The following is a 27481-nucleotide window of genomic DNA, read 5'->3' as shown; positions in this document are numbered from 1 at the left end:
AGAAAATCAGACTTCTTTGGATAAGTTTATTAACTGTCAGTTTAAGAAACTCAAACAAAAGAGAGCTAATGTACATGTAACTCCATAACTTTGAAATTATTAAATAAAATAATATCAATTATTATTTTCTACCTTGTTGAAGTTTACTTTGTACTTAGTTTGTCACTGTTTTTACTATCTTCAGTAAATTATACCATAGCATCTAAGTGTGCACACACAGAAAGAGGTTCTTTAATACAAAATTTAAATTGTTATGGTGGGTATTTTCATGACTCATTGTTTTAAGCCATTGGGTAAGCCTGCTAGGTTAAACCTTTGTGCCAAACAATTATTTGTAAGATCTGAAGAAACCAAGGAAATGTCCTTTTTAGTATTACCATATTAATAAAGTTATTTCTCAAAAATGTGTTTTTGTTCTTGTTGCACTCCTAGACCTGGCCCTAAATACTGATCACAATCGAGTTAAGATCTCTTTGCATACAGCACAGTGTAACATGTACTTGCAGAACACAATGATTTACAAAGTTCTGTAAGATTTACCTGCATAGGTTAGACTTAATGTATAATAATCAGGCAGTCTGTTGGTGCCAGGAGTGAAGATGGTAATGGTTTGAGGTGTATTTTTGACCATAAAATTGTTTCTTGGTGACAACAAATTATATTTAATTTCACTTTTTAGAAATCCACCCAGTAAACATAAAACCATTATCTACATCTAGAAATTCATGTAGCACATAAAAATTAGATTTGCGCCAAAAGGTTTGAAAGGAAAAGGATTGAAACCTTATATAATTTACTTAACACTGAACCTTTGCATGATTGGGCATGTAATCCATACAAAAGTCTACAAACTTGATGTTAGATCTATTCTTTTATTTTGTTCAATATTTATTTAATTTCTGTCTTGCTCACCTGCTGCAGTTATGCTACAGTTTCAATCTGTATTGTGTTCTACATCAAATTGATATGTTTTAAAGTTAAAATGTTGAAAACCTAAATGTCCACTTGTTGCTTAGAACCCTCAAACTGTTTTCCATATATGTTGTTGAATCCAAAATCCATCAGAAAGCACCTCCCCCCTCCAAAATCTCATATTTCCTTCTTTTTTTTTGGGGGGGGGGGGTTGAAGTTCTTAGGCCTTCCACTGGAAATTTTTCTGTCGAATTAAATCTCACTGCATAAAATTTGTGATGATGTCTGGTTGGACAGCTATTAATTTAATAAATAATTATTATGCCACCTTTTGGTATGATTAGTACTCTTCCTCTCGTCTTCTACAAGTAGCAAGACAATCCAAAGCTGACTAATGTTGAAGGATCAGACTTTTTAATCAACCAGAATTTCTACGTCAAAATTAATGATTATGAACTGTCTTTTTATCAAACCATTCTCAAACTTCTAAACTGCGTTAAGGGAATTAAAAGCAGTCTGTATAAATAAATTTATGTTATCACTGCTGATTGATCTTCAAGAACAACACTGCCTGGTGGAATAATGTTGACTCCTGAGTTGACTCCGTCAGTAGAGAAACTGACAACAGGGTCTTGACTTAGGTCAGTTTGTTGAGGAGGTAAACCATTTGGTTGGACCACAGTTGTTTCTGGAGAGATATCTGACATTGTAAGGGGCTGAAAGATAACAACAACAACAAGTTATTTCAATAACTTTACACCCCATCAATGAATTTGAAAGGTTTTCTGTGGGTGCATTTCTTTAGATGTTCCTGATTCCTGATCAGGATCAGCAATCTGAGATCACTCAGATCATGGTGCATCACAGGAACTGGCTAATCCACTCCGGGAGAGGATTTGCCCAATCATCTCTGTCAAAGAAAGGCACTCTTCATGGGGCACATTGTGCACAGAAAATAGGTTCATTGATTGTCAGCCACAGAGAGAATAGCAAACACTACCGTTTTGTCGTTAGCCAATCAACAATGAGCAGTTGAGTTATTTTAGTACTTTGTTCAGTGAGTTGAACTGTCATGATTGCAATCTACATGCAACATGATCTAATTGATGTTTTTTTTTTCCAATTCAAATTTTGTTGTGAGAGCCAAGTGGCTTGCCAGTGATTTAAACTAATATTATATTGGATGATTGATAGGATTGCTAGTCCACTCTGGCATTTTCCAGGCTGCCACTGCAATTCTAGCCTGCGTTGCAGACGAACAAAACCCTGGTATAGTCCGTCTGCGAATCAAAGCACAAAAGCTTGTTCCGGCTCCCCGCGTGTTACCAGGGATTTCTATAATAATCTCTGATTGGCTCTTGAATAGGGCTGTTCTTTCGTGCACCATAATTGGTCGAGTGGATCTTGTGAAACCATAGTTACGCGTTCGATGAATACCAGATACCAGTTACAGTGAGATGTTCTTGTCATATAATTTTTATATTTGCCGTTCTGTGGAATTGGTCATCCAATTTATTTCGCTTTTCACTTGTTTAGAAAGGGCACTTTATGCTGTACGCTATATTATTTGGAGGTGTTTTAAGTTGAGTAGAGCCATAAGACTGTCGCTTTAATAGCAAATGTGTATAGGTCATAGTCTGCACGGCTTTTCGTTTTTATATTTTGACACCTCTGTTTTAAATCTGTCATATGTTAAATAAATTTTACTATTGCGGTTAGTCTTGGAACATTCATGTTTGCAAGATATTTTTTGAGCTCACGAAATATACGCTCTGATCTTAAATTTTCCGTGAAGATGTCGACTACTTGCATTCTGCATTTGTAATGCCGGGTTCAGCTGTTTATTGTGTTGCAAGACCTGTGTGTTGCTTCTCATCACAGATGACGGATGTTCGTTGTGTGACATTCTTTCACCACAAGACAAATGTAGATTATTAACATTTCTACCATGACCTTTTTGCTTGTCAGTTGTGTTTGCTTGTTGTGGTTATTATTGTTACCGGTTGCTTTTTTACCGCTTCAAAGGCTAATTCTCACTGATCTGCCGTGATCGCTGCAAGTTTATTATGTGTCTGTTATTCATCAAAAGCGTAACTTTCGTGTTTAATACAAGATCCATTCGACCAATCACGGCACACAAAAGAATGGCCCTATTCAAGAGCTAATCAGAGGTTATTATAGAAATCCTTGGTAACACACGAGGGGCCGGAACAAGCTTTTGTGCTTTGATTCGCAGACGGCCTATACCGGGGTTTGGTTCCTCTGCAACGCAGGCTACTGCAATTCCTATGTATCCATTTGTACTCCGTGGTAATCCCCTCCTCTTCCCCCTCTCTCCCTGCCGCTCCATGGTGTATGGTAGTAACACAATATGAAGAAACAATTGTTGGTCAGACTTGCACTCAATTCACGACATCCATGAAGTTTATAGCATCATGACTAAAACTCACTTTTTCATCTTTTTTGTTCCACTGAAACTGACAAGTTAATACATCAAACAAGAATCCGATGAAGGAATGCAGCATGCCTGGAACAGAAAGAAAGTAAAACTAATTTTCAATCATAAACAATGAACTCTACTCTAAGTATTCTCAAACAATGAGTAAAACATGCACAATGTACTTGTAAATTTTTGGAATGTTCAACAGGAATTAAGGAGGTCAAAACACTGCCAGTGACTGAGTGCCAATAGCAAGGGAAGAAGAGGGACGGTCAGGCAATGAAACTGACCACATGCAAATTAACTAAACAACATTTGAGTAAGTGATAATAGAATTTTACCTGATGTTGCAAAAATTCCTCCAACAATACCACACAGACGCACCAAGAAACCCCAGAACGATCTGTGGCGGCTTTCAACTCGCACCATTATTGACGACATGTCATACTTGAAGAAAATTCCTAGCAAAAATAAAACAAAAATATCAAAATACTTTTAATGTGTTTATCTAGCCACTTCTATAACATTAATGTCAAATAATGATTAGAAATTACTCCAAGTAATGGAGAAGAGGGGTAGTGTTAGGGTTAGGTTTCAAGTTGCATGATATGACTGTAGATAATTATTCTCACCAGAAATTCCATGGCTTCCAGCATCATGGTTTATTTCACGGATCTGAAAGAGAAATGAATCATTTTAAATGAACGTGGGTGTATTATTGGGGGATCATTTTGTTATTCCTGTTTAGATTTGTTAACAAATTGTACTGACTGACTTACCCTTTGTGTGACTGAGTATTGGTTTGTTCTTGTTTCGCGGCCATTAAGTGATTTAATTGTTGTTGGTACTATCTGTGGAACCATAAAAAAGGAAATAATTAATAAATAAAAAAGACACACAGGTCCTCAATCAGTTTGCACTCAATTTCAAACAACAAACCAACCTGAATGTAATATTGGTACATCTGTAAGTCTGAAGGTAAAGAAAAACAAGATATGCTAAATGAGTGGAAACAATAAGATGGTAGTCAAAGAGTGTATTCAATGATTACGTTTTTCTTGCGCCCCCCCCCCCCTCCCCCCCCCCCCCCCCCCCCCCCCGCCGCGCCCCCCGGCCCCGCCCCCCGCCCTCTGCGGCGCCCGCGCGCCCCCGCGCCCCCCCCCCGCCCGGCGGTTCGGTATATTTACATTGTAAAACACATAATTCTGCTCTAATTGATGTATAACTTGCACAAAAACCAACCCAAGAAAAGTTCATAATTTTTTAACATTTCTTTTATAAAACATAGAAGACTGGCATGTAAAATAAACTTAATTTATAACTAGAATGTGTAACACAGACATTTCCAACACAGACATTTACAAGCTTCACACATAAATTATAAACCACACTAACAAGTTTCTCTTGCTCTCTCAAGTGTTCTGTTAGTAGCTTCCTATCACAATCTTTGTTAATGTTGACTTACTTTTGTCAGTGGTAACAATGTCTCCATCAAGAGGATTTACATAGCCAGGCACCCAGTGACCAAAGGATAAGACGTCAATTCTGTGAGAATAGTTAAACGCTGTGGATAGATATGAAGGCATGATTAACATGAGACTACACATGTGACGGAGTAACAAGTGAGTAAAGGAATACATGTAAACATGTGCTCTCTCGAGTAACTTGTAAATAAAAAAGGCCACTGGATTTAATTTAATGAGAGAATAAAATTATCGAATAATAATAAAAAAAATAATAAACAACATTAGACGGCAACCAAAAAGCTTACCATCAGAGGGAACCATAGCACTTAAATGGGCATGTCCTCTGGGATGATAAATAGACCTGAAGGTAAAAAGTAGAAAAAAAGAAAAGATTGAATATAAAAAACAAATTTTAAATTAGAATAATAAATGTGAACAGGTCTTGATATCAATTTGGTTACTTTGTAAGAAATATTTACCACTTAGTCATACATGTAGGGCAAACAACTTTAACAAGTGTGATGCTGTACTTACTTGCCAGCAGTGATATGAAAATTACCAGCCACTTTGTTAACCTCAAAGGAGCCATGAACCCGACAAGCATCAAAAGGCTTCTCTTGTTTTCCCTCATCCTCTCTGCAGAGTACCAGGAAGTTGAAAAAAAAAAACATTATCAGTCACCTTGCAATGTGGGAGTCATAACTTGGATATGTTTAGTTTGCTGAAATTATAACTTGCTCAAGACCTTAAAATAATTTCCAAAATTTTGAAAAGTACATGGCCCCTTACTGCATCTTGTGGAAAGAATGATTTATTATTAACTTACTTGACAAACTATTACGTGTTACCCTCGATAAATAAAGTTTGATTGATTGATTGATTGATTAAAAAGTAAAAATTACATCATATTTTGAAGCTGCTAAAATAGCTTCGAGTAGTTTACTGACCTTTTAGGCATGTAGGTGGGTAAATCACCTTTAAACTCTTCAAGGATCTTCAGTGCCCTATATCCTTCCATAAAAGCATGCATTTGTCTGAACATGCTAAAAGATAATATCAAAAAACATATATAAATTATTAGAAATAATGGTAATATCCAAGGAGGGAAACTGGTATCCTTATCACAGACACTGTGCAATAATTTATTATGTACATAGCTTGATGACAAGCTACAGTAGGCTTGAACAGACTTGCAGTTATAAATAAAAAAAATCCTCGCGGGCCGCAGATATTGCATACAAAAAGACAATAATCAACACATGTATTTATGCACAAATGATACCTTTCTTTATATGTTGAGAAGGCAGCGTGGAGTGGTTAGGGTGCCGGACTTGTAAATAGCCAGAGGTCCTGGCTTCAAGTCCCATTCTGACCACTACCATGAGTTGTTTTATGGAAGATTCGAGTTCAACTCCTCGGCCATGCTTCTAAATAGCCAACTTTAATTTGTAACACGGTGTTTGTTTCTTATATTTGAATGCTTGGCCCCATAATTTAACACTTGTGCTAAATCAGTTACCAGAGGTAAGCAAATGTAACTATTTTTAATAAATTTATAAATTTGTAAAATGTACTTACCTTAACCAAGAACTTTGTTCAGAGGTTAATTCAAAATAGCTCTGTCAAATAAAATTAAATCACTGGATTAATCCTTCAGTTACAGCAACATTTCCTTAACATAAATTTACTCTTACTAAAACAGACATATATTTATAATAAATTTGTTGATAAAAACTTACTGGTTCTAATTTCAGTTTGTCTCCTAATTCTAATGTCGTGCCAGATAAATCTAGGACATCTGCTCCTATATCTGAAACATTTAAAGAAGATAAATTAAATATTATAGATAAGTAAATGGTAGTACAGCTGTAGTTACTCAAACAAAAAATTCACTTTGTTCAACTAATGATAGAGTTTTCAATAATTAGAACTCATAAAATATATTGTTTAAAGATTATCCTTAATATAACAGTCACTCACTTTCACATTTCATTGCTACGGTAAGATCAACATTGATTTGAAGTTTACTGTCAAAAGATAAAAATTATAAAAAATGTGTTAATTCATACATGCATACAGGAATGTAAATAACTATTTCATCAGCACAATAAAACATTTAAGTTATCAAGTACATTTACTATGGTAAATTTGCATTAGTTTGCATTTGAAACACATGGTCATGTATGGGGTACACATGTAGCTTCATGTAAACTTCAAACTTGCTGGCAAACTTAAAGGATGAAATAAATCAATTCACCATCTTCCACGATTGAATTTATTCAATGCTAGTCATACGGGTGCAAGTGAGATTTGCAATTCAATCTGTCATGGGTGCAAGTGAGATTTGCAAGTTTAATTCTCTGCATTGTTTGTCATCGTTTCCATTCAAATGTTAGTTCGGAGAATTTAAAGCACATCAAACAACATTCTGATTTGATAAATTTTTTTTTAAATTCTTGCCACCCTTCTGCTGGATAAGGTACTAAGATTGTAAGGGGATATTGTATTTTGATTGAAGCCATGTAACTTGTAAACATACCTATCAGCATCTGTGTCTACTTCATAATCATATTTGGTTTCCACTGCTCTGTAGTACCAGAACTCCGACACCACAAGAATTCCAATAAATACAAAAATAAGGATGGAGACTGTAAAAAGAAAGGCAAGAAAATATGAAATTTAGTGGCTTCCAAATAACAAGGTAAAGAGAAAATGAAATTTTGATGTTGTCTTTGGGCATGCTAATAATAATGAAACTGACTACAGTGAAATCCCAATTTCTTGAACCTACCAAGGGAAACAAAAATTGGTTTGAGAAGTCTGGGAATTTGACAACTTGGGGGTAAAATTACATTGTTGGACTAAGAGAGGTAAATGACTTTTGGCTGAGTTATCCGGAGGTTCGAGCAATCGGGATTCCACTATAGTTCAGAGAAGACTCTCATTGGTACATGCATAAGCAGCAGATTGATCTAAAGGGAAACAAGATTTGTTTTGTGATATGCTAAGGTGATAAACTATTTTACTATACCAGTGTACATAGCACCTTTAAAACTAAGGCCCTGAGCTTAAAATCCACTCTTTAAAATTATGGAGAAGATAAAAAGCTGAAGTTTAAAATTAATTATAATGTCAACGTTATTTTTTAATTATATTATTCAAGGCATAAATATGTCAAAACGTAAAGGATGCAATACCTATATTTCCTATTCAGTTTACATTACCACCAGAAAATTGGCAAAAGAATAAGAAATTAGTACAAACACAATTTTATGATGGCCTTGACAACGAGAAAATACAAGAACATAAGTATGTATATTAAAGCTTGCTTATCGAAGCATAAATTAATGAGCTAAGCTTGTATAGATGTACAGCAGTTAGCGATGATTCCTTTCAACAAAATAAATATAATTAAACTAATATAACCTCAGCTAAAAAGCAATATCGAATGATACAGATAGAAGGAAGATAACAGAAGTCAACTCACCAGAACCACCGCTAGCGGAAGTTTGTTGATAATTTTCTGGGACTTTCGGGAAAGCGTCAAGTTCTTTCAAAACTTTAAGCGTTTGTTTCCGATTTCTTAACGCGCCAACTCGACGCATGATGCACTTAATAACTTGATTTATAAATTAATATTGATTTTCACTGCGATCGTTTTCGATGTTTTGTTTTAAAATTTAAGATTGGAGAGCCAATAACCAGTCAAAATAACAATATTATTTCCCTGCAATCACAAGACGCCATGTTGAAAATCCACGTGTGACCATGCGCAGTAAGAGAAGTCCCATGATGCAAGGCAGGCACTATATTTTGTAAAATCAGTATCCTTGTCCTGGACTGACAACTGAAGAACGTGGAGTAAGAAGGAAGCCAAAACAAACAATAACTAAAAAAGTAAACAAACAAACAAACAAAAAAATATCAAGGGATATTGCTAAACAAGGTAACAAAGCGTTTATTTACGACAACTGTCTAATCCGGAGTACCCCACACAAGCGGTCACCCTCGCAAATTTGGCGAATCTGAGAACTACTGCCAGCTTATTTTCGTAAAACTTGATTAATGTAAGCCTTAGCAAAGTACGAGGCAAAATATTTAAGTGATCAATTTTGATTGACGGAGCTGCTTGAGAAACTGCGTGTACAGTAGTTTTCAGAATTCCATTATTCACTATTCCATTCATTTTTCGGTGAAATTGACTTAAAGTAGCGGGTAAGACCAGTGCGGTAAATGCATAAAACTGAAAACGTCGACCGCAAGCTTTTTTTTTAAATACTCTGGTACTTTGGCTGTCGTAGCCCTTAAACTGAAAAAACACGCAAACTGCGGTGATGAACATACGACAACGCGGAGCCCGCGTCGGTCCGACAGGCAACAAAAAAAAACATGCTTGCAGAAGACGAGAAAGAGGATGATGAAAAAGCGCATCGTGATTTTTAAGAGGGGGGGATATGGGGGAGGGGGAAGGGGAGCCAGTTTTCTTTTTCTGTTCGTGTTCTTTTCGTCTTCGTTGCGTGCACCGTCTTCAGTCAGTTGTGGTAAAAAAATCATCTTAGATTTAAAATTTGTCAAACCAATTTGATCTTTATTTTTCATTGTCTTAATAACTAATCTGAAACAAAAGGAATTTAATAAGAAGCAAACTGGTTTGAAACGTTTTATACCAAACATAAATTTTAACTACAACAACATTCTGTTTACTTCCTTTCGGTACTGTGACGGTCTACAAAGGCTACAAAGCAGCATATGGTTATACAAAGATTTTTTTCAGTAGAGAAAGAAATTTATATTTTTTAGTAACAGAAATGAAATATTGGGTGTTTATTTATTCAGCAGAGGATATCAACAAAATCAGTTTTCACAAGTGATAATGTACCTTTACTTCATTCCATTTACGATGTTTACTTGACATAAGTCTATTTACATTTGCCATGGATCACATTTCAATTAAGACTGCAATAAGTCTCTCTTTTGCTCTAATTTCAATTCATCCTCGGAGACCCATGGGCAGTTAGTGGGGGGGGGGGGGGGGGGGTGAGGGAAACGCCAAACTGCGGGAAAACATTTCGGCATAGAAAAGTTGGAGCAATCGCTCCAAAATTTCCCATGCCAAACTTTTTTCCCGCAGTTTGGCGTTTCCCTCACCCCACTAACTGCCCATGGGTCTCCGAGGATAATCTTAATTACGACATGTTAAGAAATATCTATATAACGCAATTTTACTATTGTTACTGAATACCCTTCTATTTTATTAGTGTTCCAGTTGGTGAAAATGTCAGCGGTTACAAACAAAACTAGAAAGGTAGCAAGAAACGAAACAGGTAACATGGTAAACTAACTTATCTAAACCGGAGAGTTAGTGAACGAAAACGGCTGAAAAGTAAAACAAAAGGAAGTTAAACATTACTTTACTTGTCTAAGTCTCTTTCCCTACTACTTATTTGTTTATTTAATTTTTATTGCGTTGGAGAAAATTAGCATAACATGTCACGCCCTCAAAAAACTAAGAACTTCTACTCTCGGAACAAATTCCTGCTAACTCGTTAGAAATAGAAATCTTAACTAAACATTTGACGAAGAAATGGGGCAATTGGATTAGAAAAATATCAGTTATCTTGGGTATTGAATTTTGCTACACATCAACATTGTTGATTTTTTTATGTCGGAGTCAGAAACCAACAGCTCAGTTTTATTGTGAGGAAAACGAGAAAATGCGTGACGTCATAAAACCTGTATGTAAAGGATGCGCACGAGAAAGCCAAAACCCACAATGGCTGAAATCTTTATCAACCTTCATTTTTGAGTATTCTTGAACGATATAACCAATTTTTTTCTACAGGAAATAAAGGTCTCTTTTGAACTAAGACGGCGAAAAGCAATATCAATATAACGTGTGGCACACATCACGTTTTCTACCCCTGGACTTTCTTGACAAATTTCCGACGCATTTCCTCGCGAAGGAGCTACCGTGTACTAAAGTAACGAATTGATTCCTGATCTGTCTCCTAGGAGAGTAACTCTGTTTAGATCTAGATAAAGTTTAAAGGGCATGATTTGGATTGCTAAACTTTTGCGCATTGCATTATCGGAATAACTCTAAGAAGTCTGTTATATGCTACCAGTTCTTTAAGGTCACGGTCTTCTCAGTGTCAGAGGGTCTCACTAACGGGGTGCCAACATATAAACCTTGCTGAGCAAGGAAAATTATTGCCAGGCCTACTAATTAACTGTTTATAGATAAGTGCCAGTCAGCCTCCATTCTCTCCTTAGGCTTAAACACTATTTAGGTGTTTCTATTCTATTAAAATATTTGAACACAATGATTTCCTCTGTCCGCTACAAGAACATTTCCATTTCCTGATATAGCAACACCTGTTGGCTTGCTAAAGACACTCGTATTCTTTGTCTCCGCGTCACCGAGTTTCTTTACAAAAACACCATCCGAGTCAAATATCTGCACGCTGAGGTTCTTCAAGTCTGCAACCGCGATGTGTCCCTCAGAGTCCACAGCAATCCCAGCAGGGCAACTGAACTGACCATTTTTGCTACCCTTTTCTCCAATCTTTGCCATAAACTGTCCTTTCCTGTCAAACCTTTGCAGTCGGCAATTCCCTGAATCTGAGACTAAAATGTTGTCGTCCTGGTCAATAGCAACATGTCGTGGGCAGTTGAATTTTCCTTCACCATCTCCGTACACGCCGAAGTGCATGATCGCCTGGCCTTCGGAGTCGAAGATGTGTATTCGGTGGTTATCGCGCTCGGCGACGATGACCCGACCTTCCGAGTCCAGAGCGAGGCCACAGGGACCTTTAAGTTGTCCAAGACTGTTGCCTTTGGAACCAAATTTTCGTAGGAACTGTCCGTCATGAGTGAACACCTACAGGGAACAAAGGGACGGTTATTGTACAAAACTGAAGTATGTAAAAGCTGGGCGGTATTTAATGCATTTAATTGGCTGTGGGGAAACCATAGAAATCTGTGGCCTAAGCTAAAATACTGCACGGTTGCACTCAATGTTATTTCAAAGAACTGTTAAACTTTAACAGATTATCTTACTTGAATTCTATGATTGCCGTGATCTGCTACGTAAATATCGCCACTTTTGCCCACACACACTCCAGCTGGGTACCAGATCTCACCGTCAGCTTTACCCCGCGTGCCAAACTGGTACAGAAGGCGACCACTGGCGTCATAAACCTACAGGTAAATCTGTAGTATTAGTCACAATCAGCTAGATACTTATTTATCTGAACTATAAATCTAACTAATTTTGATGTAATGGTTTTCCCTTTTTTAACCTTACTATATATGAGATCATTTAACCTCTTCTGTAATAGTCCCACATTGGCAAACTAACCTGAAGGCGGTGATTGTGATGATCTGAGACCACGAACAGGCCATCAGGGTCAGCAGCCACTCCCCAAGGCTCGTAGTAGTCGTCGTTGGTATTTTTGCTGTTTGGTGTGAACTTCAACATCATTGGACCAATATTGGCACAGTCTACACCAGCAGTCACCTGAGAATACAGACATAATTATATACATTTTATAACAATTTGATTGGCTCAAAACACAACAGAGTTTATTTGTGATGTTGTGATCAACTAAAAAATAGATTTTATCCAAGCAGATGTCAAGTCATTTCGCATGACTGTGGATTTATGTATGCAATTTCACGTTCAAATGGCTACTAAAAAAAGAAAGCCAGTGCAAACGTTGACACATCACAGAAAAAAGAGCTATACCCCCCCCCCCCCCCCCCCCCCCCCCCCCCCGAGCTCAACATTGCAAGGAATGAAAAAATAAAACTTGGTTAAACCTGTAAATCAAAGGAACTTCCTTGAATAGGTTTACCACGCACGTGGACCGTGATCTGGTGATCACCCTTGGAGACTGGGGTAAAGGAAGCCGTGTAAGTGCCGTCATCATTGTCTTCCAAGTCAGCTGTGATTGGTGAACCGTTTGGACGGTGGAGTTTGACTGACACCAAGTCTCCTCCTACAGAAAGTAAAGAAAGAGATACCGCGTACTTAATTTTTAAAAGGATCTTCTTTTTAACAAGAGTAAGAGCATTTCAGTCGAAACGAGATAGATTTTCCACTGCGTCGTATATTTTTTGCGGTAATCTCCTACTTACCAGTCGTACATGGCTCTCCATTTCTGTCTTTTGTAATAATTGTGAAAGTTGACTTGTGTCCAACCTTTGCTCGACTCAGCCCAGGTCCCTCTGCGCTTGACAACATGGGAAACACGTAACTAGTGGTCACCTGACCAAGTTTGGCAATGACTTTAGAAAGCTGCTCATCATTGGAAGAAAACTCAACGACCTAGAGACAGAGAGTGTATGACATCAATTTTAAATTTCAATGTGGACTTAATATATACTGACAAGGAAAGAGCAAACGAGTAAACTAAAGTTCAAGGACAAATAAGGGAGATACTGAAAAGTAAAATATGAAAAAGAAGGAATCACAGCATGTCTTTTAGCTAAAGATGTTCGCGAGATTGTTCAGTTCTGTAAACTAGTCACGTGTGAGGCATATAACTGTAGAAATAGTGGTTGCGTCTCCAATTTGGGAACGTAAAAGACGAATCGGAGGCGTAAAAACAGTGTGGTGTAGTAAGCACCCTCATAGTAAAGTAAGGTTCCTGACAGGAAGATTTTGTGGTCTGCTAAAGGCTTAGGCATAATTATAAATTGATTATTGACCAATTATGATCAAAACAGGGAAACATACAGTGGAGATGTGAAGACTGATCCTTCGTATTACCTCATTGTCTTCTGGTTCGCACTGTGACTCGTGATCATTAAGGTTCTGAAGTCTGCTGACCATCTGTGGCTTCACCAACATAATCTCAGCCTCGTTTCCATACCTGAGCACATTCTCTGTGAACTCGCAGCTACTCAACAAGTTGGACAGATCGAGTTCCAGTATTTTTTGTTGAGTGGTTAAAACCTGAAAGAAAATGTAAACCCACTTAACTGTTACATCATGCGAAAAACCCATACCAACTGCGATTGGTTAACGTTCTTTGCGTCGCTTGCTCCCAGTTACTGTGTTTGAGTAAGCTCCATGCAGACGATAAACGGTATCTCACCTTCTCTTTGGAGTTAGATATGCTTTCCAGCTGGTCTATAAGTTCTCGTCCCTGTTCCTCTAACTCCCGGATGTGATTCTGGATGGTGTTCTGAATTGTGTTACGTACCACCTCCACCCTGTCCCTTAAATCTTTCGTGACGTCATGCACCTCCTCGACTGCTGCTCGAAGGACTGGTATCTTACGCTTGGTCCTGTCTTGAAGGGCTGCGATGGATGAGCGGTATTTCTTTACCGCCTCTTTTAGATCCACATAGATGTGTTCTCTGTGTTCGTAGATGGCACAGTCGCGGCATATAGCTTCATCGCATGTTTCACAGAAGTACTTGAGAACCTAAATTGTTAAATATAAATATTATCATGCAAACTGAAACTAATATTACCAATCAAAAAATTCATATTTTTTATTGGTGCGCTGATGTCTCAGTGAAACACAATGAACTTTCAAAATACCTCTCGAGGATGCACCGAGCAAAATGAGTGGCAACGAATGATGTCTTTTACTTCATTGGCCTGGATTTCTTCAAACGACAGGATCCTGTGATCTTTGGTCTGGCGAATTCTCTTATGAGCAAACACACAGTTTGTACAGAGGTTCTCCACGCAGTCCAAACAACGCGCAGTGGCCTGGGAACTATCCTCGCAGTTGGTGCATTTAGTTGGGTTCTGAACCGCTAAAACTGTCAACATGTTGTTGATAAAGAAGTTGAGCGGGAACGCTTCGATGCCTTTGGCGGGAACTGGCACAACCAGCTGACATCTTGAGCAAACAAGAGTTCGGTCTTGAGGTCTAGACGTGAAAAAAGCAATACGCTTGTTACAAAATAATGCAAAATGTTGATCAATCTCATAAGTTACCCAACGTTTAAGCCAATCAGATACCATTCCATGGATTTGTCAGGGTTTCCAATAGTTTGATTCGTTCAAATTAATTACTTTATTTTCATTATTAATAAATTGGCACGTACAACTACACTCAAAAAACGCCAAATTATAGGAAATGTAACTATGATTACAGCGTAGTTTGTGTTCCCTTTATGAAAGCAAAGAGTACCACAATACTAACAAACAATATAAAAATAACTAGAGCTTTTGAGCGGGTTGGAAATAATTCATTGCTTCATAATTATAAGAAACTCACTGGTGTGGAACGAACGCAATACTAAATAAAAGGTCTTCAGCATTACGTCATGCGCCTTTTCCCTTCACCAGCTTCTCCAGTTAGAGAGTATAAAAATTGATCCCAAAAGACTTTAAATAGTCTTAAGCCTCACACTCTTACAAAGTTTCACATGTATAACTTTGAGCTATGTTGAACCAAATTATTCCGCGCAAATCCAGTTTTACGCGCGCTTGAGTGGTTTGCAAATTGCGCGCGAAATTTTCTTACCTTGAAATTGTAAAACAGACATTAGTATCTTTGCCTTCACTGGTTATTGTATACATTAAGCCAATAGTGAACTGCGGTGATGGTAAACAGTTTTTTTTTTATATTTTGTGACAAGCATTTCTCAAGATGATGTTTACTCTCGTAATATAGTAAAATGGGCGTGACATGTCTGTTACCTTTTCGCTGCTGACGTTTCCTTTAGAGCGATTAAAACTCGCTTAACAATGTTATTAAGAGGAGGATTCAAGTTTAAGTGTTACTGAGCTAAACATTAAGGGTTTTTGGCATTGAATTCTACTATGCGATTGTTCGGTTTGTTTCCCTGTTGTGCATAAAACTTGAACTGCGCGCCTGGTACCAGTTCGATCACAGAAATCTTTTGATCTTTAAATATTCAAAACAACGTTTGATCTTTTACCTTCAATTCAAAATTAAGTTTAAAATACTACTCTTCCTTAACTTAATTACCATTATTTACCTTGGATATTTATACGAGTCGGCGATCGGGCAGAGCATTGTATCGCTTATCTCATATGAAAATGATTAACTGTTTAAATTGACAGTCAACTTTCAAATAGAAAACCGATGGCAATGACAAATTTGGCAAATCTATAAAAAGTCTAGAAATTGTTTTTAAAGCTATCGCAAGGTATCATTTCTCTTGTAAAATACACAAAAAGGTATATCTCTATACAAGGAATTAGTTCTCACCGTATGTTAGAGTCCAGGCAGTTTTGACAAAAGGAATGAAGGCAGGGTAAAACCTTGGGGTTCTTATATGTCTCACTGCAGATTCCACAGGTTAATTCGTAGTGATCGGTGATCTTATTCACCGGCACGGATCCCATAGTGGGGATTTTCCTCTAGAATTACATCAAAACGCAGTAAAAAGCCCTAAAAACTGGCAAGTCCTTACAATATTCCGCTTGCCAAGAAGCCTGTAGAGTCGTCAAAGAACTTAGCAGGTTGATTTCATGTGTTGCCCGGCGTTCTGATTGGCTGAGCGATGATGTGTGATGTAATGGGTTCCTAGGAGTAGACTTGTTTTTGATTTATGTAAGTGAAAGAAGAAAATAAACTTTAAAGTGATTTTTTTGTGTAAAACTAAACAGTGACTTTCGAGTTCGTGGCTTGCACCGGATGAGAAAAAGTATCAATCAGAGATCTTCAAACTGCTTTCAAAATCCTCCCGAGATAAAGGATGTACTAACTCCCTGCTGACATGCACGTGTGTAATGTTGCTACTAAAGCGTAAAATAGAATTATGAAAGATTATTTGAAGAATCAGAACCAATATTTTAGATATCCCTTAACTTAGTGAAGTGTTTCATTTTTAAAAAAAGTCTTATTATCCTGTCTCAGGGAGTGAAAAAAGCGTATTAACAGTAAAAGTTTTGACTAATTCCGGGGAAGGGCAATAAATGTTTGATAATCTTTTGAACGCCATGCTCACTGAGCCATAAACGATGCTACCGCCAACTCTTCAGGTGCCTTATACACTTTCTGACCAATAACAGCTTGATCACAAAAACATGGGTGACCACCCATGTGGAATGCGAAAAGCGCGCGAGTAACCTAGCAACTTAGGCAGCGCTGAGAATTGCTTTCCCGCCAAAACTGGCAGAAGGAGCCTTTCATTTTCAAACTGGCAGAAGGAGCCTTTCATTCCTTGACCAATAACAGCTTGATAAAAAAAAACTGCTTTGTAACCAACGGCGAGGAGTATAAAGCGCAACTTTCCCTGTCTATATCCAATACTCATTAAGTAAACTTCTCTGTCAAAACTCAATATAACTGAAATAATAACAGCTTTATTGTTCTTTCTTCAAAATGACGCCGAAAGATATGTTGCCTAGCAACTCCACTGACACAAACCACGGGCTCAATAAATTTAACACTTAGCTGTCTGCGCCCTTATTTTTGACACTTTGGGTTATTTTAAGGTGTAAACTCATGATTTTAGGCGAGGTTTTTCTAATATCTCCTCGTAACTTATAAACTGCTGCTATAAAAATTTCTGTTCATTGGGAACACAACACGCGCTCTGGAGTGCTAACGTGCGCTCGAATATAAAATTTTCAACTTATTTCCAACTTTCCTTGTTTTTAGTTTAAACAAAACACAAAAGCCGGTACCGGCAAACCCCCTCTAAGATGATATTAACACGCTCTATTGCTTTTGGAAAACCAACAGTCTCTTGAATATATATATATACAAAGCTGCGTCAAAGGCGCAATGAACTTATTGAGCAAACTGTCAGACGAAAAGAAACAGCAGGGGAAAGATATAAAAACTACTCTAGCTGAATATGTGGAAAGGATTAGGTCATGATCGAGTGAACTGCTCATGCATAAAAAGAAATCCACGCCCTGAGTTAGCGAAAATAAACTGGAGAAATTGGAAAGTTACTCCATGGACGCCTCAATCAGGAAATCTTGTGCTACGCTGCAAATCGCACAATTTCTAATTTTCTCATCTTTAAGTGAAATCCTCTCAAAGATAATTCAATTAACGAGATTGTTGTCAAACACGCAAATCAATGATTCATAAGATTACCTCACCGCGCAAGAAGTCAAGCGCGCGGAGCGTGAAGCGGAAAGGGTCTGATTAAAAAATTATTCTATTCAGTCCGGGAGCAAGGCTTGCGTCGCCCAACTCACTCCCACAAACAATGGCAACAGTGAAAGATGAGAAATATTCACCTCAATCGCTAGAATGCCCAATCTGCAAGAACATCTTCAACAACCCAAAGATCTTGAAATGTCTTCACTCGTTTTGCCGCAAGTGCCTCGAGAGTTACGATGTGATCGGCGCGGGAACCAACTCGATCGTTTGTCCCCTCTGTCGAAAACTGACTCCGATTCCGTCGGAGGGAGCCCACATTCTCCCAAGCAACTTCCTTCTGACAAACGCACTGGATCATTTGTCCGTCAAATCAAGCAAAGAGTATACTCTTCATTGCACAAACTGCGAGGACGAAGCAGCGGCGACGTCCCGATGTCTGGAGTGCGCCGAGTTTCTGTGCTCGAACTGCGTTTTGGCTCACCGACGAATACGAGTCACCAAGGACCACCGCATCCTGTCGCTTGACACGCTGCAGGCTGACAAACAGACGCTGCATCGTCCTTCATTCTGTGAGCAGCATGTTGATGAGATGTTCATGTTCTACTGTGTGCCGTGCGACTGCCTGATCTGCCGAGAATGCACAATTCTTGATCATCGAGGGCATAAGTACGCAGGTTAGTAAATACACCACGATCTGTCATTTGCTAGTAGCTTTGTCACTACAGGTATTGGTAGATAGATATTGGTGATGGTTTTGTGAGATTTTCTTTAAGTGGTAGAACAGAATGGAAGAATAGAAGTCTGAGAATGGGAGTTGCATTGTTATCAATGTCGAAAATTTGATCTTAGAAGGGAAACATCAAAATAGTCTTTAGCATTGTTAAAGTACAATTTTCTCCTTTTGTTATGGAGGACCATGAAATTGTTCAATTTGTGGTTGTCAATGGTGGCTTGCTGAGTGATTTTGTTGCTGATAGCAACTCCAATTTCTTTTTAACTAATCGTGTATTGTAAGTCACGAAAGCGACAAATGCAAAAATTATCGCGGGAATTTTTTTTGCTGTCGACAATGTCAAACACTGCGAGTCAACAATCTATAACCAGAGCCTCTAAAACTTTCTACCAGACTATTGAGTACGAAACGACATTTGTAGATACTTTTCTAGTCAGGTAAAATTATTTAAAAGATATGTCCATATCTTTATCTTGATAATCAAGATTATTTTTTTTTCTATCAAAACAATAGAGAAGGAATTTTTACCAGGCAAAATGAACCCAAATCACTAATTTTTCAAGCGCCTTTCAAAGACTCTTCTTTGACGGTTTAAATACAACAATGTAAGAATAGAACTTGAAACAAACAGTCCCGTTAGCAAATTTATTGTAAATCGCAAACCATTTTAGTATTGTTCGTCAAAATATTGTAGAATACTTGCAAACAATTCGCTAACAGGTTAGAAAAGTAGAGCTACGCTTTGATCAAAAGAACACCAGCAATTGGAACTTGTGGTCAGATAGAACTGAAGAAAACAGGTGAAACCGGACGAATTTTCCAAATTTTCCTTTTCTAAGAAGGTCCTCATTTTCAAATAAAATTAAAGAGAAATGAAATATAATCTGTCTCATGACTCTAAAAAATATACTTGGATTTCAGTTTATTAAGAAGCTGGTTCAAAATCTGACAAACTATTAAAACAAGCAGTCAAAAGAGGGAACAGCTTTTCTGTCAAGATATACTTATTGAAGTCACTAGACCGGACACTAAATCCGAATTAACCTGCGATCAGGCTTTCTTTTTTTTCGCGGCAGAGGGAAGGCGACTACACCGCCGCGAGAAAAATAACGCCTGATCGCGGGTTAAATCCGAATCGAAGACCTTCGCTGATGCGAGTTCATCTCATACGATTAAAGCACACTTTAATTCAAATGCTTCTCAAATAAACGATAAGTTTGCTTTCTTTATTTTTGAAAAAATCAGATAAAAAATCGTCTGGACAAGGCCACAATCAACCTGGGACTGTTTGTTCAGAGAATTGATAACGTCTAGTGGATAGCTTAGTTTGTTTTATCAATACTTTTGTACTGGATAAAGATTTATTCGGGGTTTAGCGTCATCCACCCTTTAAACAACTGCCACCCCCCCCCCCCCCCCTGTAGGACACACCTGATTTATGGTTTATGGTTTTACAACACTATAAGACTTGATACCCATTTCGCGTATTGCAAATTCTACTTTCAGATTGCATTAGAACCATCTCTTCGGACTTGGTCACGTGCACAAGGGGCATAGAGTGATTGGTTGTTGTCTGTGGTTATTCCAAATTTGCTCACTCGATACTTTGAAAATTTTCTTTAGGTCTTAAAGAAGCTCTTGAAGAACGGAAGATCCTTATTGATGAACGCCTGAACTTTTGCATTGAGGAGAAGATTCCACCGGTCCAAGATGCAGTGCACGAAGTCAAGACCATGGCTGCTAAGTTGCGCGCACGCGCAGAAGCTGTCAAAAGTGAAATATGTTCCACGGCTGAAGAATGTGTAAAGCGAATTGTCTCACGCAAACAGGAAATGTTGGCTAGGGTAAGTAATTTAAGTACTTTTCATTAATATGTGTAACACAGACTTGTTCAAAAAGGGAAAGCAAACGCTTTTTCCAGACTATTAACGAAAATCCGGCTTTCGCCAATCAGATCATATGAGCTAGAAATTAAGCCCCATTCCTCTATGAGTCACCGACCTGAATGATATTCTGTGAAACACGGATAGTTATGAGTAGCACCTTGCCTGCTCTCTCCAATGTTTTCGTTTCAGTGGGTCGTCCCAAACCGAGGCGCACTCACTTCTGGTATACTTGCGAGACAGAATAGATAAGAGATAACTTAGTGACATTGCAAACGCCTTAGCTGGTGATAAAGTGAATAAGTAGTCTGCAAACCTTCCCCAACCTCGTGTGTCCACAAATAATAAAAGTGTTTGTTGCCTGCATTGAAGTTTGTTCATTGCTTCTTTCATCAGGTCGACGCCTTGGAGCAAGAAAAGGAAGCTGTACTCCGCAACCAACAAAATCAACTGGAGACAGAACTCTTCAAGTACACAAGCTCGCGGGACTTCGTCGAGAACGTGGTTCTGCATGGGAACGAGGTTGAGATTATCCAGCTCCGGCAGCTGATGTTGGATCGCCTTGATGAACTCAACGCAATAATGTTGGATTACAAAGAGCCAGAAGAAAACGACGTCATTGATTACATCCTTGACATGGAAGCTGTGGAGAACGTGGCGACCACAATGGGCCGAGTAGCGTCAAGCGTCACCTTCGCCGCCTTATGCAACGCTCGGGGGCTCGGAATGAAATCGGGGAAGGTCGGAGTGGAGTCTTCATTCGTCGTAGAAACGAAAGATCGCTTCGGCAATACATCGGTTGAAGGCGATCATGCATGTCCGGTGCAAGTGAAAGTTCAAGCACCAGAGGGGTTCTTCCTTGGAAACAAAGTCACGAACAACATCGATGGCAGCATGAGAGTGCGTTACACTCCAGTTACGCATGGTAAACACATTCTGCACGTGGCTATCAGAGGACGAGAGATTGAAGGAAGCCCTTTCAGTGTCAACGTTGTTGAGGGAATCGATTATACAAAAGTTGGACCGACTTTCATGAAGATTGGCTCTCAAGGAACAAAGAGCGGAGAATTCAAGCAGCCTTGCTCCGTAATCACTGACAAGGAAGGAAATATCTACGTAACAGACTTTGTGAACTGTAGAGTTCAGAAGTTTGATGCGCTTGGAAAGCATCTGCAAGATTTTGGATCACGTGGAAGCAAAGATGGCCAGTTTCAGAATCCGTGCGGCATTTTAGTGGACGCCAATGGAATAATTGTTGTATCAGACTGGGATAACCATCGTGTGCAGCTGTTTAGCCCGGAGGGGAAATTTATCGGCAAGTTTGGAGCCAAAGGTGAGTTTGTGATTATATTATACCTTAGCTGGTTTGTTATATGAACTTTTAAAGTGGGTTTTAGAACGCAAGAATCCCAATGGCTATTATACCCATGCTTCAAACACTGTTATGGTTTTTGCCGTTTACTATACGGCATTGCTTTCTTCAGCTTTTTCTTTCAAACGACCAAAGACCATGCATTGAATTTAAATCAACCTTAACCGCGATCAGACCACTTTCCCACGCTTTTAAGTTCTTTTCACGTGGATCGCGCAGGCACATAAAGACAAAGAGTAAATAATAGGGCAGGAAACTCGCCAGATTATACTTAAGCCAACATATATACCAATAACGTTATGAATTAATTTTAGGATCTGAAGACGGGAAACTAAACCATCCCGCTGGCCTGGCTCTGACTAAAGATGGCAACTTACTTGTGGCTGATAAAGACAACCACAGAATACAACTATTTAAGATGGATGGTACGCACATCATGACGTTTGGTTCCCATGGCCACGAGGACGGCGAACTGAATAGTCCAAACCACGTGGCAACCACAGACGACAACGGTTGCCTAGTAACCGATACTGAGAACAACCGCATCGTGAAGTTTGATTGCAATGGCAAGTTCGAATCAAGTTTTGGCGCGAAAGGCAGTGGAAACGGGCAGCTTGATCGTCCCGCGGGAATAGCAGTGGATCCCGAGGGATTTATCATCGTTGGCGATTTCCAGAACCACAGAGTTCAGATCTTTCAACCCGATGGGAAATTTTATACCGCGTTTGGCAGCGAAGGTGACGAGGAGGGAGAATTTAAGTTCCCAGGGGGTGTTGCTTTGACAAAGGACGGGCGAGTCATAGTGGCAGACAGGCATAACCACAGAATTCAAGTCTTCTAAATTTTAAATACAAAAAAGAGCCGAAGTTTGCTTGTAGAATAGTCGTTGCTAAAGTCATTATACCTTGCGCACACAGCGCAAATTCTCCATTGTTCTGTAATTTCAACTCAGATCATGATAAGGGACACTGGGTTACAAGCTAGTGTGGAAGAATATCTGGGGTCGTTTGGATAAGTCTTGTAGCACTCGTGACTTGTTAAGTTTTCTCGCTTCGTTGCCGCAGTTTTGTATAGTCGACCCCACCAATCCCGGAGGCACTAGCGCGACCAATGGTCAAAAGTAACGACAGCCATTGGTGGTAAGGAAACAGATGTTTCATACGTTTTACTACATTAATAATTTGACGAATAGTGTAAGGCGTGGTGTAGCAGCTAATACTTACATTACAATATATCAAGAGGAAGTACAAACTCGTACAAGAAACAAAATTCTTAACACTTTTGTCTGGCTTCTGTATACCTTGCCAGAAAGATAAGTAACTGCGCAAGACGCCACGAGGAACTTGTAGGGTAATCATATATAAATACATTCTCGCTGACAACTGAACGCATTTTTTCCATTTGAACAGAAAAACACACGTAAAAAATGTTTGGCTAAATAATTACTTATATAGTTTACCAGAAATCATTCTCGAGCACTGCAGCCAAGCAGAACGTAGACGCCGACTTCTCGTCCAATCATATATAAATAAGAAATCTCAGGATCATTCGCTGCAGTTACGAACCGTGCATTATTACATTGAGAATTTGGAGAGAAAAACGTGACATGGCGTAATCGAGCCGATAAGGATCGGTAACTAAGTATAATTAACAACATTTTAGCATGGCAGAAAATTACGTTATTTCCTTGTGCGCGAGTTCTTGCACACGTATATGGTTCATTATATATTTTACTGAAATATTACCGATGTATTGTTTCATACTGCCAACTACTGGATCAACAAATGATGTTGCTGACAATCACACAAATTAACTAACATGTGAGACTACCTTATAATTTAAACTTACATGTAGATAACGTAAGCACGAGCTTTGTACGTAGACTAAACCTGTTAATTTGTAAAATGATACAAAATGTTTACATGTAAAAGATGAAAAAATAAAAGCTTTGTCGCAGTTATAGATAGTTTAACAAAGCATATAAATAAACATGTTACCTAGTGGTGAAAAAGGTAAAGAACCCACGGCAAGGAAATACAATAAAAGTATCGTTATATTCTTAAATTCCTTTTGTCTACCTTTCGCATTGAATTGTTATGATTCCGACAATGAAGACAAGTGAGAGGTTGAACTTTACTTCGATGTTTTGGAATTTCTAGAGAGTACTTTCCTTTTCTTTTTTGGTGGCTGTTTTGCCCTCTTGTGCGTCTCCAAGTGCTTGTTAAGTTCCTGCCGACGGGTGAACTTCTTTCCACACTGAGAGCACTCGTATGGTTTTTCACCTGTGTGCGTCCTCTCGTGGAACTGCTGCTGACATCCTTGAGCAAAACTCTTACTGCAATAGTTACACTTGTAGGGTTTTTCTCCAGTGTGGGTTCGGATATGTCTTTTTAAACTGTAACTATCAACAAACGCTTTATCGCAATTGTCACAAGCGTATGGTTTCTCTCCAGTGTGAGAACGCATGTGTATCTGCAAGCGACCTAGCTGGGTAAACCGTCTCGAGCATTGGTCACAGCTGTATGGCTTTTCATTGGTATGCGTGCGTTTGTGTTGGGCCATTCTATGTGTGAATAATGAAACATACGGACACAGATCGCATCGAAGAACTTTCTCCGCGTGTGACTTAGAGTGAATCCAGCGCCGGTGACGTGAAGTGAAGGTTTCTGGGCAATGTTCGCACTTATACTCTTTTCTACCAACATCATGTTTCACTAACTCATGCTGCGCCCGATGCCTTAAAAGGGCAAACACCTCATCGCAATGCCGGCAGTTGTACGGCTTCTCTCCAGTGTGAACGCGAAGATGCTCTTGTAGTTTCGTGTTAAACTTGTACGATTTAGGACAGTGTGGACACTGAAAAGGCCTTTCGCTTCCATGACGAATCAGATGGATATTAAGAAGGCACTTCCGCTTGAAAGCCTTTCCACACTGGTCGCACTTAAAGCGCCTTTCAAGGTTCAGAAATCGTAAATGGTTTTGTTGCTCCTCTTCATTCGCAAAATACCTGTCACAGTGGTCACAAGGAAAGGTCTTCTCACCTGTGTGCGCCTGAATGTGCCTTGTCAGTGCCTTGGCACTGTAAAGTATCTTCTGGCAAATCCAGCAGCTTCTTCCCTTTCTGTTTGGTTTCTTTTTAAGCGTAGCAGCAGTGTTGGCCCCATCTTCCAACATGACTAACATGCTCTTTACAGTATCAAGCTCTGTTTGAGTAAAACTACAAGGAACTTCTTCTGATGTTGAACCTAAGAATTAGACGAGGGAACATGATTTTATTTAATTATTTATTTATTTTTGGGGAGCGAAGGGGATCTTCGTCCTTTTAATTAGTTTACAGTTCGTAATTAGTTTTACAGTTTCTTCCAAAAGAAGCGTTATGTTGCTGCACAAAACTGCAGTCTAAATTAAAACGTATTCCGTCAATTAAATTTGATAGTCAAACGTTTTGTTGAAGATGCTTAACAAATTTATGAAACAATAAAGACTTCTAATCAGCGCGCCCAACTCCCTGGAAATCAAAAAGAGCCCTTGCAATTGTTTTACAATATTGTACATCAAACAGTACTACACATACGCTGCCCATACCTTTCCTTTAAATTATAACACACTGTAACAGGATCGTCACTGGAAACAGTGACAAATCATTTGGCACTGTATAGGCGAATCGAAGTAAGCAAAAACTAGCTACTATAAACAATAAGATGACCGTTACCTTTAGATTCATCACGTACGAGTTCAGTCAGATCTTCGTCGTCATGAATATGTAGAATGTGCTTTAGAAGATTATTTTTCAAAGTAAAAACGTCGCTGCAGTATGGACAATTCTTGTTATGAACCGGTAAGTGAAGTTCAAGATCACCTTTCGTCGAAAACCTCTCGCGGCAGTGTCGACATCGATGGGGTCTCTGATGTATGCGTTCTATATGTCTTGTCAAATTGTCTTTCCTGGTGAAGCCTGTTTTACACAAAGGACATTTAAATCCTCTATCAGAGACATAGGGGTCATCTTCTGGTGGGTACCTTTGAAAATAAGAATAACAGCTTAGTTTCTACTGACATCAAGGCGCTTTTAATTGTTTAAGTTGAACTGCTGTGACTTAGACTAGATACGGAGACTGTGATGTTCCCTCAAAACTTGAAGCATTGAATGATTCAACTAAAAAGGTTATAACATTGCCATAAAATGTTAAATGTACTTTACTGTTAACGCCTTGGTTACATTTTGGTTCAGGTTTCCCATTCATAATCGCGCAATCTGTAGTAACCAGCACCAACACACATCATCCTCGCCCCATATTTCCATCATATTAGTAACCACACCCTTACCCCATGATGAATTCAGTTTGCCGGTTTTTTTGCGTCTTGCTACTCCCAAGCAATATTGCTTCACCGTTTTTAATTGCCGAATTAAAATATGAAAGTTGTTGTTGTAGTGAACAATCCATTCATATCTTTCTCAGAAATTGAAAGAAGAGTTTTTTCAGGCTGATAAAAACTGCTTTATGTGGTACTTGAGCAAATTTGAATTCGCTATTTCTAATAAAAAACAGGCGCATACAAGCTAACACTCTATAAAAGCGTAATATATACTAACAAGTAAGTAAAGAAAATGAACAGATGTTACGGAAAATGTTGACAAGAAAAATCAGATCGGCTTAAAAACTTTTTTATATGTCTTCTACTGATTCTAATACTGGTTCCAGTATTTTCAGTAATATAAAGAAAATAAGTTTGCAAATAATCAAATAAACAGTTAATCAATCAACTCCATAAAAAAATAGTTTACCTCTCCCGACAATGGGGGAATCGAGAAAGATGTCGCTTCAAAGACCATTTGCAACCGAATGTCGTACCACAGGAAGAACACTGAATACTTTTTAAAGAAGTTTCTTGGTTGTTCGACGACATAAAACTATTGCTAGAAGAAGATCCAGAGTTTGATTCTTTGCCAGTACAGTGCAAAGGACCACTTAGGCTTCTGTACTGCAAACGCCCTTCTGTAATCTCGTCTAGGTGCTTCTCGCGAATATGAATAACAACTTCACTTGGCGACTCGCAGACTGTGCTGCAGTGAGGGCATTTTAGTATGACTTCTGTGCTATTGTTCCCAGTATCAGCACCCTTGTCCTTGTTCAATGCATAGTTGTTCAAGAACAAAGCAGGGCTGCTGCAAACAACTGAAATAGCGACTTGATTGGGTGCGGTTTCTTTATTATTATGAGCTGTGAGGCTTTCCACTTCGCTTCCCTCTTGGGTATCTTTCTCTCTATAAATGGTTGCCGTCAGACTAAGGTTGTCATTTGAAGTGGAGGCAGCCATTGAAGAAATACGAGTTGAAGAGATTTCGTTTTCATGGTCACTGATCATGGTATCGAGATTGTTATAAACACCTAAGAGATATTAAAGGACATTGCAGTCAGCATACATGAATCAGTGAAGAAAATAGAAAAGAAAGGAAAGAGAAATAGAGTTTGAATAAAAGGATTGCTACTTGTTTTAAGGCTAGCTCTCAAAGCTTAATGACTTCCTCCGGTCCTTTTTGAAAACGGGGGCGAGTTTACTGTATATTCAGCGGTCGCTCGTCACTGAGTAACACATACGCTTCTGCACTCAGAGTTTG

General features: G+C 38.7%; 3 protein-coding genes across 4 annotated transcripts; 1 reads left to right on the top strand and 2 right to left on the bottom strand.

Moving 5' to 3' along the window:
• Positions 1-6: 6 nt before the first annotated feature.
• LOC144633356 (endoplasmic reticulum-Golgi intermediate compartment protein 2-like) lies at positions 7-8620 on the bottom strand. The gene is made up of 15 exons (XM_078492237.1): positions 8306-8620; positions 7358-7466; positions 6799-6845; positions 6558-6628; positions 6397-6437; positions 5766-5861; positions 5353-5454; positions 5124-5179; positions 4818-4916; positions 4296-4324; positions 4132-4203; positions 3985-4027; positions 3694-3813; positions 3363-3439; positions 7-1628 (listed from the first exon to the last, which is right to left on the bottom strand). The coding sequence occupies exons 1-15, from the start codon at positions 8421-8423 to the stop codon at positions 1443-1445; spliced, it is 1266 nt and encodes a 421-aa protein (XP_078348363.1). The 5' UTR covers positions 8424-8620; the 3' UTR covers positions 7-1442.
• Positions 8621-9359: 739 nt separating this feature from the next.
• Positions 9360-16438, bottom strand: LOC144631454 (E3 ubiquitin-protein ligase TRIM45-like). 2 transcript variants are annotated; one of them, XM_078489882.1, is made up of 9 exons: positions 16020-16438; positions 14372-14708; positions 13920-14252; positions 13559-13777; positions 12958-13147; positions 12640-12818; positions 12179-12337; positions 11878-12018; positions 9360-11698 (listed from the first exon to the last, which is right to left on the bottom strand). In XM_078489882.1, exons 1-9 carry the CDS (start codon positions 16154-16156, stop codon positions 11123-11125), a joined length of 2271 nt encoding a protein of 756 aa, XP_078346008.1. In that variant the 5' UTR covers positions 16157-16438; the 3' UTR covers positions 9360-11122. The 2 variants fall into 2 exon arrangements, with proteins under 2 accessions (XP_078346008.1, XP_078346009.1); XM_078489883.1 differs by having other exon boundaries at positions 13592-13777; positions 16020-16420.
• A 1505-nt stretch (positions 16439-17943) lies between these two features.
• LOC144631455 (E3 ubiquitin-protein ligase TRIM71-like) lies at positions 17944-23929 on the top strand. Its single transcript, XM_078489884.1, has 4 exons — positions 17944-18547; positions 20230-20450; positions 20886-21822; positions 22176-23929. Exons 1-4 carry the CDS (start codon positions 17980-17982, stop codon positions 22700-22702), a joined length of 2253 nt encoding a protein of 750 aa, XP_078346010.1. The 5' UTR covers positions 17944-17979; the 3' UTR covers positions 22703-23929.
• The last annotated feature ends 3552 nt before the right edge of the window (positions 23930-27481 follow it).

This window comes from Oculina patagonica, chromosome 12, assembly GCF_052425735.1.
Source record: "Oculina patagonica isolate OP01 chromosome 12, crgOcupat, whole genome shotgun sequence".
Lineage (NCBI taxonomy): Eukaryota > Metazoa > Cnidaria > Anthozoa > Scleractinia > Oculinidae > Oculina > Oculina patagonica.
Note: the sequence above shows the minus strand (reverse complement) of the source record. Positions and strands in the feature narration are given on the sequence as shown.

Bases quoted from the DNA above. Each gene is read 5' to 3' on its own strand.
- LOC144633356 (XM_078492237.1), bottom strand. From the start codon at position 8,423: ATGCGTCGAGTTGGCGCGTTAAGAAATCGGAAACAAACGCTTAAAGTT. The intron at 4,204-4,295 runs GTTGGTTTGTTG...ATGGTTCCACAG, and splicing joins TGTACCAATATTACATTCAG to ATAGTACCAACAACAATTAA. The intron at 3,440-3,693 runs GTAAAATTCTAT...TTTCTGTTCCAG, and splicing joins AGGAATTTTTGCAACATCAG to GCATGCTGCATTCCTTCATC.
- LOC144631455 (XM_078489884.1), top strand. From the start codon at position 17,980: ATGGCAACAGTGAAAGATGAGAAATATTCACCTCAATCGCTAGAATGC. The intron at 18,548-20,229 runs GTTAGTAAATAC...AATTTTCTTTAG, and splicing joins TCGAGGGCATAAGTACGCAG to GTCTTAAAGAAGCTCTTGAA. The intron at 21,823-22,175 runs GTGAGTTTGTGA...AATTAATTTTAG, and splicing joins CGGCAAGTTTGGAGCCAAAG to GATCTGAAGACGGGAAACTA.
- LOC144631454 (XM_078489882.1), bottom strand. From the start codon at position 16,156: ATGGGATCCGTGCCGGTGAATAAGATCACCGATCACTACGAATTAACC. The intron at 12,819-12,957 runs GTAAGTAGGAGA...TACTTTCTGTAG, and splicing joins TGGAGAGCCATGTACGACTG to GAGGAGACTTGGTGTCAGTC. The intron at 11,699-11,877 runs GTAAGATAATCT...TGTTCCCTGTAG, and splicing joins ACGGCAATCATAGAATTCAA to GTGTTCACTCATGACGGACA.